Source organism: Biomphalaria glabrata, chromosome 11 (assembly GCF_947242115.1).
Source record: "Biomphalaria glabrata chromosome 11, xgBioGlab47.1, whole genome shotgun sequence".
Classification (NCBI taxonomy): domain Eukaryota; kingdom Metazoa; phylum Mollusca; class Gastropoda; family Planorbidae; genus Biomphalaria; species Biomphalaria glabrata.
In genome coordinates this window covers 10261391-10281787 of record NC_074721.1, presented here as the reverse complement: position 1 = coordinate 10281787, position 20397 = coordinate 10261391, and the positions used below count along the sequence as shown (strand labels likewise).

The window sequence follows — 20397 nt, the reverse complement described above, 5'->3', positions numbered from 1 at the left end:
ACACATTATCAAAAATCCTTGACCCCCAACACCCCATTTCTGGAATACTACCTGAGTATTGTACAAGTATATGAAAATCAAACTAGATAATTCTCTACCCTAAAATCTATTATTTTCCTAAATGTCAATTCTAAGTAATTAGGATCAAACACCTTATTATTATGTAGAGCTTTGAGCCAGCTAGCCCAAACAGGATTCCTGTATTCGGAAACAATAATTAAGTTAAAATTATGCACGATTTTAGTTTTTAGTTATGACAGCTTGTTTAAAACAATAGACAAGTTATCATTTACATAGTTGCCACAGTTAGCTCCTAATATGGTAGAATAGTGGTGATATGTAGGATAGTATAATCACTGTCTATTTATGTCTATTCATGTTATTAATTCATGTCATAAAACTAGTAAATGTACACCTTAACATTGAATAAAGGAAATAATTAAAGAAAATAACTTTTTTTTGTTTTATTTAATAAAAAACGTTTACGTTGTTTTCAAATTATTATTATTAATGATTAAGTATTTGTAGTGTATTTGTAGTGGGTATGTGGACAATTAATAACAAATCAGTCTTCATGAGGCTTACGTTTTCACGATATTAGAGGTATCTAAACTGTTAACCTCTACCAGAACCTCTACAAGGAGGCCACCAGTGCGGTGTACTTCAACAATAATATTGGGGACTGGTTCAAAACCACAGTTGGAGTAAGACAAGGCTGCCTACTGTCACCAACACTCTTCAATATCTTCCTTGAAAGGATAATGGAAGATGCCCTCGAGGGCTATGAAGGTACTGTTAGCATTGGAGGAAGAAGAATTACTAACTTGCGCTTCGCAGATGACATTGACGGCCTAGCAGGGACAGAAGAAGAACTAGCTGACCTGGTGATGCGCATTGACAAGACTTCCGCAGCATATGGCATGCAAATAAATGCCGAAAAAACTCAAATTATGACCAATGGCCATCAGGGCTTTAAAAGAGGCATCAGTATTGGAGGTGAAAAGCTAACTAGTGTTAACAGCTTCAAATACCTAGGAGCTATTGTCTCAGATGAGGGAACAAAACCCGAATTATTGGCCCGAATAGCACAGTCCACAGCAGCCCTTTCAAAACTTAAAATAATATGGAAAGATAAGGGCTTAGCCCTCGGCACCAAAATTAGACTGATGCGCTCTCTGGTCATGGCCACATTTTTATATGCTTGTGAGTCGTGGACGTTGAATGCAGAGCTTGAGAGGAGGATCCTAGCAATGGAATTGAGATGCTACAGAAGAATCCTAGGCATCACATTCAAAGACCGCATCACAAACCAAGAAATCAGAGACAGGGTTACTGTAGCGATCGGAGCTCATGACGACCTGCTTACTATTGTGAAAAAACGAAAGCTTAAAACCTTTGGCCACATTACGAGATCTACGGGGCTCGCAAAGACCTTTCTTCAGGGAACAGTGTCAGGGAAAAGAAGAAGAGGCAGACAGAAAAAGCGATGGGAGGACAACATTAAAGAATGGACGGGCCTGCCATTGAGAGAGGTTCTGAACAAGGCAAAAAAAAGGGAGGAATGGAGAAAGACGGTCGACAAATCTTGCCTGGTGCCCCAACGGTCCAACAGACTAAGGGATAGGTAAAGGTAAAAAAAAAAAAAAACTCTTAACATTAGAGGAAGACTTTTAACTCTTAATAGTAGAGGAATATTTTTTTAAAATCTTAACATTACAGGAATATTTTTTAACTCTTGACATTAGAAAAAGACATTTTAACTCTTAACATTAGATGAAAATTTTTAAAATCTTAACATCACCTTTGAATATTTTTATATATTTTAAAAATGTCTTTTTTAGCTCAGAGATTGCATCATAAATAAATTTATTGTAATAATATACAGGGCAATTTATATTTTAATTTTTAGTATCAATGCGAACCATGACACCAGCTTGTCTCATGATACTGAGTCTTTTAGCTTTCGTCCCTGGACAATCAACTTCTGAAGAGATTTTAGTGTGCGGAGAGGTCAATCCTAACGGAAACACTATAGACTTAACAGAGCCTGTGACACCTGGTCCATTCCATGACCTAACTCTTGATGAAATGAGACAGGTATGACGATTATGTATTAACATTTAAATAATTCATTAATTACAATACGTCTATTCAAGTCATTCCTTCATGGAAACAAGGTGGGTGGGTGGACACCTGATCTCAAAACAACTCTAACGATTTTTCTAGAAATTTAACAGTTGATGTATATCGCTGAGAAAAGAATGACCAGCTCGTTGTCTGAACGGGGAAAACGTTAGTTTGACCGTTATAATGAAATGTAAATTTAAATTTAAAGTAAAAAAATAAAAAATAAATTAAAGTAGGCTGGCGAATATATCTAGGTCTAGAGCCAACACAGACGTATTACCGTAAATGCGAAAACTAAGTAAATTTAAAGTAGCTTTCAAGTATAAGTGTAAGTATATACGCGTTCCTTATATTTTTACGTAAATCTAATATAGATTACATCTACATTCTAGATCTAGAAATAGATCTAAAGAGGCCTAAATCATAACTTTAGGTCTAGTGTTAGATCTACATGTCCATATAATGAACATTCCAATAACTAATCGCCTAATCAAGGTAGGAAAAATGACACACATATGACACAAAGTTATAAAAGAGAGAATCGCTTTTGTTTCCAAAGATCAAATATTTGACTTTTTTTATCGAGACTATTTTCTTTTTGACCCCTTAAATTAAATAAATTTTTGGCATTATAATCCTTAATTTTTGTTATATAAAAAGAACATAATTCTCCAATAATTATATACAAAAAGTAAAATTTAATGATTACCAACAAAATAGTTATTATGTTTAATCATAACATGGTAGAATGTACAAATGTAAAAAAAAAAAACACAAAAAAAACTATATGTTACGAGATAAAGATTTAAAGAATACAAATCTAGAAAAGAAAAAGATAACAAACGTGAAGAGAAAGGATTCAAAAATTTAAATAATTTATGTATGTAAGTGTGAGAATAGAATAACATCACTGACTGCTGAAAGTATGAATCTAAGTGCCCTTAGTGTTTAACTTAGTGCTTATCTTTGCTCAAGTTACCTAGTGTTTCAGTATACAGTTATTGTCCTCTAAGAGGCGGAATCCTCGGACGTAGGTGCTGTAGGCTGGTCAAGTCTGTTAGCGTTATTGGAAGTGTCAGGAGGTGTTAGCTCCAACTAAAGACTCTTGTTGGAAGAAGATTGCCCGCCCGCTGAATACGCCCTTGTAGTTTATGGGAAAGCAAAGGTGGTGGAGATAGATCAAAGAATGTAGAAGCAGAATTCAGATGCTCTTGAGATAAACAGATATAAATGTTAAGACTGTAGAACTGGGAACTTAGTAAAGATTCCGTGATTTAAATAAAATTTTTGAACAAAAATGTCTAATAAAAATCGGAAAATTCTTGGAAAACAACAGACACCCCTTCATCATATCTACGTCAAGTCGTCGCGAAGTGGGCGACTTTGAGTCAGTCAAGACAAGAACAGAGCGGTACAAAACTTGCTCGTTCGTTATTTGGTCAGACTTTATCAACGCCACCCTTTGATTAGGAAACATGAAAAGGACCAAGATAGTCGCTGAATGAACTCTTTATGTTGTGTCTGTTCTAGTTAGGTGAATTTTTCTGTTGTGTTGTCTTTATATGAGAAAAGAGTCCTTGTAATCACAACAAATTTCCATAAGGATCACTAAAGCAGTTTTAGTCTTAGTCTTCTTTGTCTTCCTCCAGTAAAAGGAGTTGAGAACAGATTATTTCACGATCTAATCACATGATCAGTCACATGGGTGACAGGAATGCTTGTCAACCACAGATTCACAGACGACCAGAACAACTGGAAGCAGACGGTTTCCGTGTGTAGCTGCAGCCAGGCTGAAACACAAATAAATACTGTCACCAAACCAAAAGGGCTATGTGTACTCTTTAGGCCTAGCCGTCAATCAAACATGAAAGTACAAAAATATCACACAGTGGTTTACAAACAAATCGTGCAAGTAAACGAGATTAAACACATGCGCTTGATAGTTTGAAAAGGAGAATGATAATAACACATGAGATAAAACATTATGATAGATATCGTCCAGTAAGCACGACGTCCTCTTAACTAATTGATACAACTAAGCTTTATAAAAGTTGTTTTTTTTTTAACAAGTATTCTTTTTTTCTTGTATACCTCTTAGAAACAAAAACAATCAATAGCTCATAATATAGGCCGGAAGTGGATAACTCATCTCCAATCGGTCTCTTTAATCTTCTAAAAAGACTATAAATGTTTTATTTGAATTGTAAATACGCTAGGACGAATTCGTATAAGTGTTACATCTTCCCTAGTGTAATTAGAGAATGGAACGGGTTGCCTGAATCAGCCAGGAATAGAAATGCAGAGTTAAACTATCTAATTGATACGTGTCGTAGTCTCGTGTATGAGATGAGAGTTGACTTCAAGAGAATACACGAAGACCCTGGCTAGATTAACACGCCTAATCTTTGGCTGGAGCATCCCGTTAGAATTGGCTGGTTACCCACTTAGGAAAATGAAAAATCTAAATCTAAACCTCTGCTGCCTTGCGCCTACACCCAAACATGGTTGAGGCTTCGGGTCTCAACCCTGAGGAAAAATCGTGTGCTTTAGACATCTTACAGCACACAGTGCTACACCCTGGCAGAACCTTCGTGGTCCCCGGTGATCTCGAATTGTTTTAACACTTGCCGATCTTTTGTACTCACTAACTGCATGGGTAGTGGGGAAACTGCTGTGTGGACGACATTGTTCTGACCATTTCTATAAGATTGTCTTTAGTCGTTTCACAGCTGAAGGAGCCATAGATGTGTATTATGAAACAATCTTTTTTTTTTTTTGAAAGAACAAAATTAATTTATAAGATAAGGGAGCAAATACATAAAATATAGGAAATGTGTGCATGTAAATACTAATAGAAGCGCTATATATTTCTTGTAATATGACTAACTTGGTCATTTCCGAGCCTAACTGTACATAAAATGAGACAAAGTGTCTTTATATTACCTAATGTATGTAAGACACACGAAGCAATGAAATTGTAATTGATAAAGTCATGTTCTGTTTTGTTTTGTTCTGTTTTGTTTTTCTAGTTGCGCACTTTCTTGGAGAATGATCCAGAGATTAGAGCCGCTAAATTTGGCAGTGAGTCTGTGAGTTCAAGTTATATCTACATGGCCGAGCTCTTCCCACCCTCCAAGAAAGAGACATTAAAATATTTGGACAGCAAAGGTTGGTATCTTTTTTATACATTTTTTTTTACTATCTTCGTTATGTTTTAATAATGCTAAAAAAAGTTGAACCATATTCAGGTAACGAACTTAGATTCTAGTGAATTTCTAACTAAAAATCTATTTATCCTAGTGGCATTACTGATCATTGTGGACTCTAACCTACTTTATAAGTTTCATTTAGATCTGAGTCTATCGTCTTCCTGCTTAAACTTGAATTTTTAAACTCTAAAAATAGTTTAGAATAAAAAAAAAATAACAGTAGCACTCATTTATGGGAGGTTTAAAAGCAGAACCTGAGCCACAGTTAAGTTAATAAACTTGTTCACTTTTAATAATCTATTGACAGTTTCATATAATTAATTTAGATATACTTAAACTAAATCATGCTAAAATCTATATTTCTAGATATTGATCTAAGTTAGAATAGATTTATAGCCTACCTAAATTAAAAAGAAAATAGAGTCAATTAACTGAGAAAACATTGAAAATAGAAATATTTTATAACATTAGAGCTAGGAACGTGTGTGCGCGTGTGTGTGTGATAGAAGACCTGCAGAATAAATTAAAAATCTTTGTCGATAATTGCGAAACCAACTAAATTACAAAGAGAGTTTGTGTTTAAACACCAATTCAGAGGCAGTACTCGAAGTATCCAGTAAATATCATTAACTATCAACAAATTCAAATGCACAAACAAAATAGATAGATGCAGGTCGCAATTAATACCAACATTGTATTGTTGGGCCGGCTGACGGCTTGATACCATAGAGTATGGACATATATTTAAATGTTGTTATTATTTTCTTTCAATACTAACCACATGTATTTAATGGACTGGTTGTTATGAAGGTATGGTTCAGTGTGGGCCTGGCCAAAAGAATGCTATGAAATGATCTCCTATTTGATTATTGGAGAAGGGCCACAGGTTCTAGCTTTGATGGTTGCTAGCTGTTAAAAATACAATGTCATGAAACCCTTTATAAAAATCATGTTTTACAATCTATTTAAATGACATATATAGCCTATGAAAAGCATTCTTTCTTATTACAATCAAAATAAACAAAGCCCGTAAATTATTGATAGCTCTCTAGTAAAAAAAATATACATAATTTAGTAATATACATATTTTACTTCCATTTTTAGGGGGAGGTGGAGGTGGAATTATAAATAACGTTAATGTAAACTAATGATTATTAAACAGAAGATTAACCCAATAGTTTTAATTAAGGTATATTTATTGAAAAAAAAGGTAACATTTTAAAACAAAACGGGTTTGCATTCACATAAAAAGTTGCCGTTACATCAGAATTACAGAAGTTTACAATAATATCATGAAATTGAATTTTCATACCGTCTCTAGCGTTTAAGATCTTAGCCTGACAAATAAATGAACGAACGGACAGACAGACCACACAAAACTGAATTTCCCCCTTTCGCTTGTTGGTAAATTTTCATTAAAAAAAATTGTGTGATAAATGAAAAAAAAAAAAAAAAAACAGTTAAAATGTCTTTAAACTTCACATTATTTTTTCTTCTTTCAGGGCCTCAACCTCCAAGACAGGCTCGTGTCATGATGTTCAGGGGAGATAAACAGACTCCTGTTGTGGAAGAGTATTCCTGCGGTCCACTGCCAAATGTAAAGAAATGTAAATTATTTCAGCAAACAGGACGAAGAAATCCAGTGGAGTTTTCTTTAAGGTAAAATTCATTGAGTTTCTTGCCAAATTTTTACAAATATTTTCAATAAATCCACACACACACACAAATACACCTATCATTTCATAAAATAAGAAAAAAAAAGAGAGACACATAGTGTTGTCAACTCGGGAGACCACCTCTTCAAATATGTTTTCGATTCTAAAAAAAATGATGAATATAATTACAGAATGATATTTATATCGGGCAACTTACTTTAATCGCCACCAAGAGCGACCTCCACTCAGTTCAACCAATAAACGTCAGCTGTTCTCAACTGTTATTCCTAGCGCAAATATCAAGAGTAAATAGACTGTCATGTTTAAAAAAAAAAAAAAAAAAACTTTTTTGATCTGTATATTCTGCACAATGTGATATGTTACGTGAATTTGGTGGACCTAAATGAAATAGAAAAATTAAGAAACTAAATAGGAACAAAAAATCAAATTACTGATTTTATTTCAAAGCTAGTGACCTCCAACAATAACATTGGAGACACGTTTCGCTATTGCTTCTCTGAAACATTGCCTGAGTTGCGATGTATAGGGCAGATGATGTTAAGATCATCAGGTTCTATTACTGAGAGTTAAGGAGGGTGTTATGTGGCCAACACTATGTCCAACAGCCTTTACTTACCTCAACTATAATCAGGTACTCATTACAGTCAGGGTAGTCTCACGGGCGTCCTTAAAAATCTTAAAATTAAAAATCCTAGTCTACGCCGAAATAAGAGCTCAAGACTTCTCGGTGCAAAATCCAAGCGTTGTTCAGCCTCCATTACGCCACTACATAATTAAAATAGGGCTTTATGCAAATACTACTCTTCATACCTCGACCATATGCTAGGACAAACTTTTACAAATGCTCCTTCTTCCCTAGTGCTATTAGAGCATGGAATGGGTTGCCTAAGCTAGCCTGGAAAACCAGTGACTTGGCAGAATTTAGGTCATTGGTTAATATGCATGAATAAATGCATGACGCGTAGGACGTAATCATCTTCTTTTTTTGAAGTAACGTCTGTATTATATAAGATCAGGGGCGGACTGGGTATCAAAATCGGCCCAAGCATTACCATATAAACCGGCCCACAAATGTCGTGTCATATATTTTCGGTGTGTGTGTATGATTTTAAACCTCTCCGCAATTATATCTGATATATATCAGATCTCATCGTCTGAAAGGGAAACTTTACTTAATTCCCCAGTGCAGCCAACTTAAGCAAACTACAGTCACCAAATTCCATGAGCGTAGCCAAAAGGGCTGATATATATATATACATATTTGTGTGTGTCTATATGTAATTAATCTTCATTACATTCTTCTCTTTCATTCTTTCAAACGTTTTTTCTACCCTAGAATACTCTCTTCCTATAATTAGTGAAAGGCAGTATACACCGCCAAGGGACAGCTATGGAGTCTGGGGGAGCACTGTAAGCTCCCCCAGTGGGGTCCGGGGCGCAGCCCCGGATCCAAGCATTATTTTCGTTATTTTCAGCTTTAAAAAATGCATATTTTGAGGTATCTTCAGTGCAATTAGCCTGCTACTCTTCCGCTAAAAAAAATCAAAAACTAAATCTTCTATTCTGTGGAGTCATGCGACTGGTAGAAAAAGGTAAAATACTTTAGTCTTTGTATTGGAGGTGGGGGGGGGGGGTGGGGAGGGAAACCACAAAACCCCTTTTGGCTACGCTCATGAAATTTGGTGACTGTAGTTTGCTTAAGTATGCTGCACTGGGGAATTAAGTAAAGTTTCCCTTTCAGACAATGAGATCTGAGGCCGGTGATGGTTTGAACTCCTCCCCTCTCGGCTACGCCCATGTGTTTTATCATAGGTGTAAGCCTAATCCTATTCAAAATATATAAAGTTTGATAACGCATCGAAAACTGGCTTTATGCTTTCGTAGGCTTACATAATGTATTCTATTTATACATGTATGTAGTCTGAAAACTATAAACACTACAATAGCAGCCTTAATGAGTTTCAAACTTTTTGGTATTACTTATAGATTACAGACGTTTTTTTTTTAAAAAAAAAAAATAATTAGGTCCTACGCATTTCACGTGTCAATCTAGTCATGCATGCTGATCTGTGACTTAAAATATGCTAAATCATTGGTTTTCCTGGCTGACTCAGGAAACCCATTCCTTTAAAGTGGTATCACCACAAATACAAAACTAGGGGTCTATCCTCCCTACATTGCTCTATGACTCAGAAACATGGATAGTGTACAGTTGACATGCAAAGAAACTGAATCACTACCACGACATGTCTGTGAAAAATACTGAATGTCAAATGGCAAGACAAAATACCAGATACTGAAGTCCTTCAAAGAGCGGGTCTGCAAAGCCTCCACACAATCCTGATGCAGTCCCAGCTGCGATGGGCAGGACACGTATGCAGAATGGAAGACTACCGCATCCCTAAACGACTCTTGTATGGCCAACTAAGCGAAGGAAAGAGCTCACAAGGTGGTCAAAGAAAGCGCTTCAGGGAACCCTCAAAGCTTCTCTGAAGACGTTCAGCATAAACCCAGCCACCTGGGAGACAGAGGCACATGACAGAGCATCATGGCGTCACGCTGTGAAAACTGGCGCACAGGTTTCTGAGGAAAAGAGAACCAAACTGGCAGAAGAAAAACGCCAGAGAAGAAAAGCAAGGCCAATGACACTAGCTCCAGCTGGAATAACCTGCCCAGTGTGCGGCCGAACATTCCGGGCTCACATAGGTCTCACCAGCCACACGAGGAGACATAAAACCCCAGTGCAAAGCCCTCAGCTCCCTGGATGACAAAGTGATCATAATCGAACTACGATGGACGAACTATATATATTGTTACGTTTCTCTCTCTCCCTACTCAGGCCTTCTGTAACCTCTGCTATACTCAACACAACTACATCAACACATTAAGAACCTGACAACAAGAGCTCCACAATATCGGGTACTTTAATAATGAGTGAATAAGTAGGTAACAGCCAATATTAGACAATTGGCATCAAACACATCAACAACTAAAATGTCACTCTGTACATCACCATACAAAACTCTACTGTCTCTCTTTCTGGACTTGTACATCAACACCTGAGGACTCAACCAGGACCGACTTCATGGCCGACTAACAGTCCCGGTCTCGACGCTCTCCGGTCTTGAACTGCCGCTTTTCTACACACTGTGTCACTCGTACACGCAGGCTTTCGACCACATGACCATAACATTGGTCATATTTGCGTGTAATCGTGTAATCGTAGTACTGTCCCTTGTCCATGGCCCCGCTGACCTGAGTGATTCACGTGTGTGTCAGCTGAGCCTATAGTTAACCCTTTTGCGCCGCCAATAGGGTCATAACAATATATTCCTTTATCAGATAAGAGAAAGCAGAACGGTTAGAGAGGTACTTCTAAATCTGAAAAGCTCTTGCTTCGTCCTAGTACATTCTCAAAAACGCGATTTGTATATGAATATATTATTTAAAATATAAATGATTCTAAATCTCCTTTCATTAAATATCGGATGTGACAGCGCTATATAAATTATTGTAATAATTTTCATTATTAATGACTTCATACTAAGCATACGTTTGCCATTAATCATAACGGTATGAGTATTGATTTCGATCTAGATTTATGTTTTAATTAAATAATTATTTTTTTTTGTAAGCCTTAAGTGTAGTATTTTTAGATCTATGTTATTACAAATAAACAACAAGAAACTTACTTTTTTCTTTTTAAATCGCAGAAACTAGAACTTTATACGGTTATACCCATATTGAACTATGAATAAGTTCTGTGGTTTGCAATTTCGCGGCTGTGTGTATGTGTTTAGGTTAACTTCTATTAAGTTTTGTTAACGAGCTAATTGTCTCCCCTTTTGTCACATTATATCAATGTTTTGTAACTTAACCTCTCCCTTCCCTCTTTTTCGTTAACTTTCAATGGAACCATCAAAAAACGGGTGAGGGAAGGAACAAAACAAAAATAGGAGTGCCATCAAAGGCCCATGCCGACCAGCAAAAGGATCAGGCCAAACACGGTCTCGAAGACATCAAAGTAGTATTGAAGGCCATGCCGCTCGTGCATAGCAGAAAGTACGGTCTAACGTTTTACAAATGATAACACGTACAGTGTATAGTGTAATTCTTAAATTTTATTCTTGTTGAATTTCAAACAAAATTAATTGTAATAATAAAAACAAGAAAACGTGTTCGGGCCTTTGTGATTGCTGCTGTCACTTTTTTTAAAAGTTGCCTGCGTATAATTTTTTTTTCTTTGGTCGCGACCAGACCGGCCCATTTGGTACCGGCCCACCGGGCATTTGCCCGTTTGCCCATATAGCCAGTCCGCCCCTGTATAAGATAAGAAGATAAGACTATGTCATGTTTTATTTTCTTCTTTATTCAGACCAGTCAGTGATATGGAATTCGTTGCAATATTCAGACTATTGCTTTCTGTGGAAGATAATGTAAGTATTTATTATATTGACGTGATCTAGAAACATAACCAATAGTATCATTCGTGTGGCATTTGCTTCTCAAGTCACATAGTCTTTCAATTGTCAATCAGTATATCACCTATCTCGTTCTTATTTATCGAACACGTAAAGATGTATCTGTCACATAGTATGTCATCTGTCACATAGTATGTCATCTGTCACAGACTATGTCATCTGTCAAGTAGTCGGTTATTTGTCACGTAGTCTGTCAACTATCGCATGAATTTTAATTTGCCTCATTGTATGTCATCTATTGCTTTTTTAATTATCAATTATATAGTTGTGGCCATCTAACATATTGTTATGTTTTCTTTTATCTGTGACATAGTCTGTGACATAGTCTGTGACATACATAGTCTGTGACATAGTCTGTGACATAGTCTGTGACATAGTCTGTGACATAGTCTGTGACATAATCTGTGACATAGTCTGTGACATAGTCTGTGACATAGTCTGTGACATAGTCTGTTACATAGTCTGTGACATAGTCTGTGACATAGTCTGGTACATAGTCTGTGACATAGTCTGTGACATAGTCTGTGACATAGTCTGGTACATAGGCTGGTACATAGTCTGTGACATAGTCTGTGACATAATCTGTGACAAAGTCTGTGACATAGTCTGTGACATAGTCTGTTACATAGTCTGGTACATAGGCTGGTACATAGGCTGGTACATAGTCTGTGACATAGTCTGGTACATAGTCTGGTACATAGTCTGTGACATAGTCTGTTACAAAGTCTGTTACATAGTCTGGTACATAGTCTGTGACATAGTCTGTGACATAGTCTGTGACATAGTCTGTGACATAGTCTGGTACATAGGCTGGTACATAGTCTGTGACATAGTCTGTGACATAGTCTGTGACATAGTCTGTGACATAGTCTGGTACATAGTCTGTGACATAGTCTGTGAAATAGTCTGTGACATAGTCTGTGACATAGTCTGTGACATACATAGTCTGTGACATACATAGTCTGTGACATAGTCTGTGCTTTTTTAATTATCAATCATATAGTTGTGGCCATCTAACATATTGTTATGTTTTCTTTTATCTGTGACATAGTCTGTGACATAGTCTGTGACATACATAGTCTGTGACATACATAGTCTGTGACATAGTCTGTGACATAGTCTGTGACATAGTCTGTGACATAGTCTGTGACATCGTCTGTGACATCGTCTGTGACATCGTCTGTGACATAGTCTGTGACATAGTCTGTGACATAGTCTGTGACATAGTCTGTTACATAGTCTGTGACATAGTCTGTGACATAGTCTGTGACATAGTCTGTGACATAGTCTGTGACATAGTCTGGTACATAGGCTGGTACATAGTCTGTGACATAGTCTGTGACATAATCTGTGACAAAGTCTGTGACATAGTCTGTGACATAGTCTGTTACATAGTCTGGTACATAGGCTGGTACATAGGCTGGTACATAGTCTGTGACATAGTCTGGTACATAGTCTGGTACATAGTCTGTGACATAGTCTGTGACATAGTCTGTTACATAGTCTGGTACATAGGCTGGTACATAGTCTGTGACATAGTCTGTGACATAGTCTGGTACATAGGCTGGTACATAGTCTGACACATAGTCTGTGACATAGTCTGTGACAAAGTCTGTGACATAATCTGTGACATAGACTGGTACATAGGCTGGTACATAGTCTGTGACATAGTCTGTGACATAGTCTGTTACATAGTCTGGTACATAGGCTGGTACATAGGCTGGTACATAGTCTGTGACATAGTCTGGTACATAGTCTGGTACATAGTCTGTGACATAGTCTGTGACATAGTCTGTTACATAGTCTGGTACATAGGCTGGTACATAGTCTGTGACATAGTCTGTGACATAGTCTGGTACATAGGCTGGTACATAGTCTGACACATAGTCTGTGACATAGTCTGTGACAAAGTCTGTGACATAATCTGTGACATAGACTGGTACATAGGCTGGTACATAGTCTGTGACATAGTCTGTGACATAGTCTGTGACAAAGTCTGTGACATAGTCTGTGACATAGTCTGTTACATAGTCTGGTACATAGGCTGGTACATAGGCTGGTACATAGTCTGTGACATAGTCTGGTACATAGTCTGTGACATAGTCTGTTACAAAGTCTGTTACAAAGTCTGGTACATAGTCTGGTACATAGTCTGGTACATAGTCTGTGACATAGTCTGTGACATAGTCTGGTACATAGTGTGGTACATAGTCTGTGACATAGTCTGTGACATAGTCTGTGACATAGTCTGTTACATAGTCTGGTACATAGGCTGGTACATAGGCTGGTACATAGTCTGTGACATAGTCTGGTACATAGTCTGGTACATAGTCTGTGACATAGTCTGTGACATAGTCTGTTACATAGTCTGGTACATAGGCTGGTACATAGTCTGTGACATAGTCTGTGACATAGTCTTGTACATAGGCTGGTACATAGTCTGACACATAGTCTGTGACATAGTCTGTGACAAAGTCTGTGACATAATCTGTGACATAGACTGGTACATAGGCTGGTACATAGTCTGTGACATAGTCTGTGACATAGTCTGTTACATAGTCTGGTACATAGGCTGGTACATAGGCTGCTACATAGTCTGTGACATAGTCTGGTACATAGTCTGGTACATAGTCTCTGACATAGTCTGTGACATAGTCTGTTACATAGTCTGGTACATAGGCTGGTACATAGTCTGTGACATAGTCTGTGACATAGTCTGGTACATAGGCTGGTACATAGTCTGACACATAGTCTGTACATAGTCTGTGACAAAGTCTGTGACATAATCTTTGACATAGACTGGTACATAGGCTGGTACATAGTCTGTGACATAGTCTGTGACATAGTCTGGTACATAGGCTGGTACATAGTCTGACACATAGTCTGTGACATAGTCTGTGACAAAGTCTGTGACATAATCTGTGACATAGACTGGTACATAGGCTGGTACATAGTCTGTGACATAGTCTGTGACATAGTCTGTTACATAGTCTGGTACATAGTCTGTGACATAGTCTGTTACATAGTCTGTTACATAGTCTGTTACAAAGTCTGTTACAAAGTCTGGTACATAGTCTGGTACAGAGTCTGTGTACATAGGCTGGTACAAAGGCTGGTACATAGTCTGTGACATAGTCTGATACATAGTCTGTGACATAGTCTGTTACAAAGTCTGGTACATAGTCTGGTACATAGTCTGTGACATAGTCTGTGCCATAGTCTGGTACATAGTCTGGTACATAGTCTGGTACATAGTCTGTGCTATAGTCTGTGACATAGTCAATGACATAGTCTGTTACATAGTCTGTAACATAGTCTGTTACATAGTCTGTTACAAAGTCTGGTACATAGTCTGTGACATAGTCTGTGACATAGTCTGTTACATAGTCTGTTACAAAGTCTGTTACAAAGTCTGTTACCAAGTCTGTGACATTGTCTGGTACATAGTCTGTGACATAGTCTGTTACAAAGTCTGGTACATAGTCTGGTACATAGTCTGTGACATAGTCTGTGCCATAGTCTGGTACATAGTCTGGTACATAGTCTGGTACATAGTCTGTGCTATAGTCTGTGACATAGTCAGTGACATAGTCTGTTACATAGTCTGTTACATAGTCTGTTACATAGTCTGTTACAAAGTCTGGTACATAGTCTGTGACATAGTCTGTGACATAGTCTGTTACATAGTCTGTTACAAAGTCTGTTACAAAGTCTGTTACCAAGTCTGTGACATTGTCTGGTACATAGTCTGTGACATAGTCTGTTACATAGTCTGGCATTCGTCAAATAGTTTTTCATATTTCACCTATTCTATCGTCTGTGTCGTTGCCTTTGATATATCATTTGGTTATACATAAGTAAGATAGTTTTGCTATCTGTCATGTTGCCTGCCATCAGTCACATTATTTTCGCACATTTACGTCGGTCACATTGTCTTCTGCCTTGTAGTCTTGGAGCTGATAAATAGTCTTAGACCTGCCACATAGTCTGTCGTTTACAATGTAGTTTTGGAGCTGATAAATAGTCTTAGACCTGCCACATAGTCTGTCGTTTACAATCTAGTTTTGGAGCTGATAAATAGTCTTAGACCTGCCACATAGTCTGTCGTTTACAATGTAGTTTTGGAGCTGATAAATAGTCTTAGACCTGCCACATAGTCTGTCGTTTACAATGTAGTTTTGGAGCTGATAAATAGTCTTAGACCTGCCACATAGTCTGTCGTTTACAATGTAGTTTTGGAGCTGATAAATAGTCTTAGACCTGCCACATAGTCTGTCGTTTACAATGTAGTTTTGGAGCTGATAAATAGTCTTAGACCTGCCACATAGTCTGTCGTTTACCATGTGGTCTTTCAGCTGATAAATAGTCTTAGACCTGCCACATAGTCTGTCGTTTACAATGTAGTTTTGGAGCTGATAAATAGTCTTAGACCTGCCACATAGTCTGTCGTTTACAATGTAGTTTTGGAGCTGATAAATAGTCTTAGACCTGCCACATAGTCTGTCGTTTACAATGTAGTCTTGGAGCTGATAAATAATCTTAGACCTGCCACATAGTCTGTCGTTTACAATGTAGTTTTGGAGCTGATAAATAGTCTTAGACCTGCCACATAGTCTGTCGTTTACAATGTAGTCTTGGAGCTGATAAATAATCTTAGACCTGCCACATAGTCTGTCGTTTACAATGTAGTTTTGGAGCTGATAAATAGTCTTAGACCTTCCACATAGTCTGTCGTTTACAATGTAGTTTTGGAGCTGATAAATAGTCTTAGACCTGCCACATAGTCTGTCGTTTACAATGTAGTTTTGGAGCTGATAAATAGTCTTAGACCTGCCACATAGTCTGTCGTTTACAATGTAGTTTTGGAGCTGATAAATAGTCTTAGACTTGCCACATAGTCTGTCGTTTACCATGTGGTCTTTCAGCTGATAAATAGTCTTAGACCTGCCACATAGTCTGTCGTTTACAATGTAGTTTTGGAGCTGATAAATAGTCTTAGACCTGCCACATAGTCTGTCGTTTACAATGTAGTTTTGGAGCTGATAAATAGTCTTAGACCTGCCACATAGTCTGTCGTTTACAATGTAGTTTTGGAGCTGATAAATAGTCTTAGACCTGCCACATAGTCTGTCGTTTACAATGTAGTTTTGGAGCTGATAAATAGTCTTAGACCTGCCACATAGTCTGTCGTTTACAATGTAGTTTTGGAGCTGATAAATAGTCTTAGACCTGCCACATAGTCTGTCGTTTACAATGTAGTTTTGGAGCTGATAAATAGTCTTAGACCTGCCATATAGTCTGTCGTTTACAATGTGGTCTTGGAGCTGATAAATAGTCTTAGACCTGCCACATAGTCTGTTACATAGTCTTAGACCTGCCACATAGTCTGTCGTGTGCCACGTAGTCTTTCGTTAATGTTATAGTTGGTTATCTGTCATGTCTTTCATCTAACACGTAGCTATGTATTATTAGATATGTCATATGTCACTCCGTCGTCCATCATTCATTTTCGTTTTTATCTGTTACATAGTTTTGCATGACATTTAATATGTTCCCTGTCCTTTTTTTTTCTTTTTTGGTCGGTAAAGAGTTTTATCTGTCACAAAGTCTGTCATCTGCCATGGTGTCACATTTTTTCTTTTTGCCTTTTAAATTGTATCTAGTGCCATACTTGTACATCTTTTAATGTCTGCTGCCTCGTTTTTGATTCACTCACTGGTTGTCATGTTAATCTGTACAGCAGTTACTGAAATCTTTTATTACATATATTAGCCCAGGGCTTTTTTTTTTGTAGCGGTACGCACCGGTACGGCGTAACGGCACTTTTTTTAATGTGGGAAAAAAATTATTACTTTTTTTGTATTATTAATATATTAGAAGTAAAAAGCTAGGCAATCAATCACTGAGTACCGACACCTATTTTTTTTTTTACAAAAAAAAGGCACTGCATAAGCCTATCAGTCAATCAATAAGTATTACTGCACAGATATAATATAGATTCATCTATGATGTGACTGCTACAAATATGAATGATTATTCCCCTTAGATCAAGCAACTTCTTCTTGAGAGTTATGACGCCACGTTTTGTCAAGACACAAGTACTGGCTGTATTACATTTTACTATATTCCGGTTGGAACCGGATTACTAGGAGATATCAACAAAAGGTAACTTCTAACTTCTAACATTTCTCTTACTATTTGTGTTGTTTATTTATGTTTAGCATAGATATATCAAAAACAATCTACCTACGTACAAAAACATATAATACTTCCATTTATAGTAAAAAAAAAACTATATAGAGAAGTCAAAGGAGGAGAAGCGGAACGTACGGATGCAACAGTGCTTCACCATTGCACTCTTTTCTGGGCACAGCTTGCCGCTGTTGGGTCCATGTTCACCCTTCCATTCTTGCTTATTGTTCTTCAGATCTCCTTCATGTTTGCTTGTGTCTACAGGCCTTTCTGTTTCCCTTTGGCTTCCAGTCTAAAGCATGTCTTGCAATGACGTCTGAAGAGTACCACCTAGTAACTAAATTAAGGGACTAGATTTCGAGGCAAAATTAACGTCTAATCAATCCCTGAGCTATGCCTTGTGCTGTGGCATGATTCTATCCAACCCTGCGAAACGTGTCCATACAGTGCACAATAAGACCTCAAAGAGTCGCTTATTTCAGCGTGATGATTTTTTTTTCTATTTCCAGCTCATGAGAATGAATTTTTTTTTTTTTGGGGGGGGGGGGGGGCCAAATACCAAAGTAGATTGTGGACCACTAATATAATATGTAGCAATGTAGCAATGTAGTAATGCACATTCCAAGACAAAACTCTTTGAAGTTGACGTTGCTTCCTTTATTCCTAGAACGATATTAAAGAAATGAGATCAAAACCTGGACCTTGGCTATTCTTTGCGTAGCATATATCTCCTAATGGAACGAAAATAACTGATAAGGTTTAGGGTCAGTGGAATAGGAGGTTCTATCAGGGTGTGAATCTCTTTGCTGTGGGATGCTTAAATAGTTGTTCAATAATAACACGTTGGTCTCTGAGTGTCAAGTTTGTGGACGTTCGAAGACTTAGTTGTATCCTACAAGAGCCGTATTGGACTCACAAGGCCGTTGTCTTCTAGGCGACTAGGTGTGGCTCTTTTTAGTGACCCCCTCAGTTTTATGTGCTTTTTCCGTCCGTCTGTTCGTCCACCCGTCCCTTTTTATATTGCAGAAACACTAGACAAAAATATTGAACATCCTTTATCATGATATTTTTGAGCTTGCTAATTTGTGGTGCAACAGCAACTTTTTTATTTTTAAAATCAAACATTTAATTTTATAATTAAATATGCAAGTAGTTTTTCATAAAAATAAACCGTTTTTACAACTATTCGCTATTAGTAAATTCAGGGGAGGCAATATTAAAAAGAAAACAAGCACCAGTGTAAATTTTAAATATATAAATACACGATTTGCTCATTTCTAAAAAAGAAAAAAAGTTTTAAAAATATGAGTATCACTATTAAAGTGTTTTTTTTTTGTTATATAAACTACTAATAATTTAAATAAAGAAAACCCATCAGCATCTCTCACCCTAGCTTTCAATGACTTCATAAACATCAGGGCCCACACCTCTTTTCTTTTAACAAACAATATCCAAAACCACCGACACCACATTGTCACACCATGCGATAGACACACTGAATTAACCATCGCTTAATATATGTCCACTTACAACTTCATTGGCAGCTTGTTATTGAAACCTATACGTACTATTACAACACGCCAAATTGTTCTAACTGTTAGTAATTTATTAATAGCTTTCAAATATTAGTCAAGTACTTAACTCTTTGTAAAAGTAGGATAGAACTATGTACAATAATAAAAAAAAAAATTATCAACTACGACTTTAAATATTTAAAAGCACTTTTATGAAAAAGGTTACTATTAAACTGTATTCCATTGACACCTTCAGGAGAATGTGGATGTTTGCTATGTACAACGTACCTTATTACGCCAATCACCCAACTGACCTGGGCTTCTTTATGAATCTGGACGGCTCTGACGAGTCCAAATGGAGTATAGAGAAAATCTGGTACGCTGGTCAGCTCTACGCGACTGTGGATGAGCTGATGGAAGGCTACAAGGCTGACAAGTACTTATATATAAGACTTTTATTTGTTTTTGTTTGTTATATATTTAAATATATAACTAATACATGTATTATGTGTCCAAATATTTATACCCACTGTTAATCGTTGCTTTTGAACTACAGACTATCCAGCATATGTATGGTAATAGAGCTTGATTTTAGATTTTTCTTGTCTCTTTGCCTAAATTTCGAAGTCGTAATATCTGTCAAGCTCTTTGTATATAGTATACAATCCAGTTGTTGTTTTTATTTGTCGTAAATCTTTATTTTCCCCTGTATTTGCAGTATTCCTAAGTTGAAATTAACCAAACCCGTAGACAATTCAACTCTCTTCTCAAGCTTGTATCAGCGTGGTGAGCCAGTCCCTGAGAAACCACAAAGAGCTCCTCTACAGGTTGAACCTGATGGGAAAAGATACTCAGTGAAAGACAGACAGGTAGGTGCCCCTCCAGATAGAACATCTATGTTAAACTGTATTTTTTTTTAATCAACTGTGAAGTATGTTTAACAACTGTATTTCGTTTCTGCTTTGTTATAGGTCAAATATTTGGACTGGACTTTTAATTTCCGAATGTCAGCGCTAACAGGCCCCGCTATCTATGACGTTAGGTTTAAAGGGGAGAGAATCGCATATGAAGTTAGCCTGGCTGAAATAGCTGTGTTTTATTCGGGTGCTGTCCCTTTGTCAGTAAGACGATTGTTACTTTCTTATTAATCTTATTTATAACAATTTTTTATAACAAAAAGCATTTTTTATCTTTATTT

At 37.0% G+C, this 20397-nt stretch overlaps 1 protein-coding gene across 1 annotated transcript in view; it reads left to right on the top strand.

The window, feature by feature from the left end:
- The window catches only part of LOC106051897 (putative amine oxidase [copper-containing]), a 34273-nt gene that overhangs the window by 2893 nt on the left and 10983 nt on the right, over positions 1–20397 (top strand). The window contains exons 2-9 of the mRNA XM_056004340.1: positions 1910–2097; positions 5157–5295; positions 6839–6995; positions 11388–11448; positions 17540–17658; positions 19456–19635; positions 19918–20068; positions 20171–20320. Of these exons, the coding sequence (XP_055860315.1) occupies positions 1915–2097; positions 5157–5295; positions 6839–6995; positions 11388–11448; positions 17540–17658; positions 19456–19635; positions 19918–20068; positions 20171–20320 (1140 nt within the window). The 5' untranslated portion in view covers positions 1910–1914. The remainder of the gene's footprint in view (positions 1–1909; positions 2098–5156; positions 5296–6838; positions 6996–11387; positions 11449–17539; positions 17659–19455; positions 19636–19917; positions 20069–20170; positions 20321–20397) is intronic.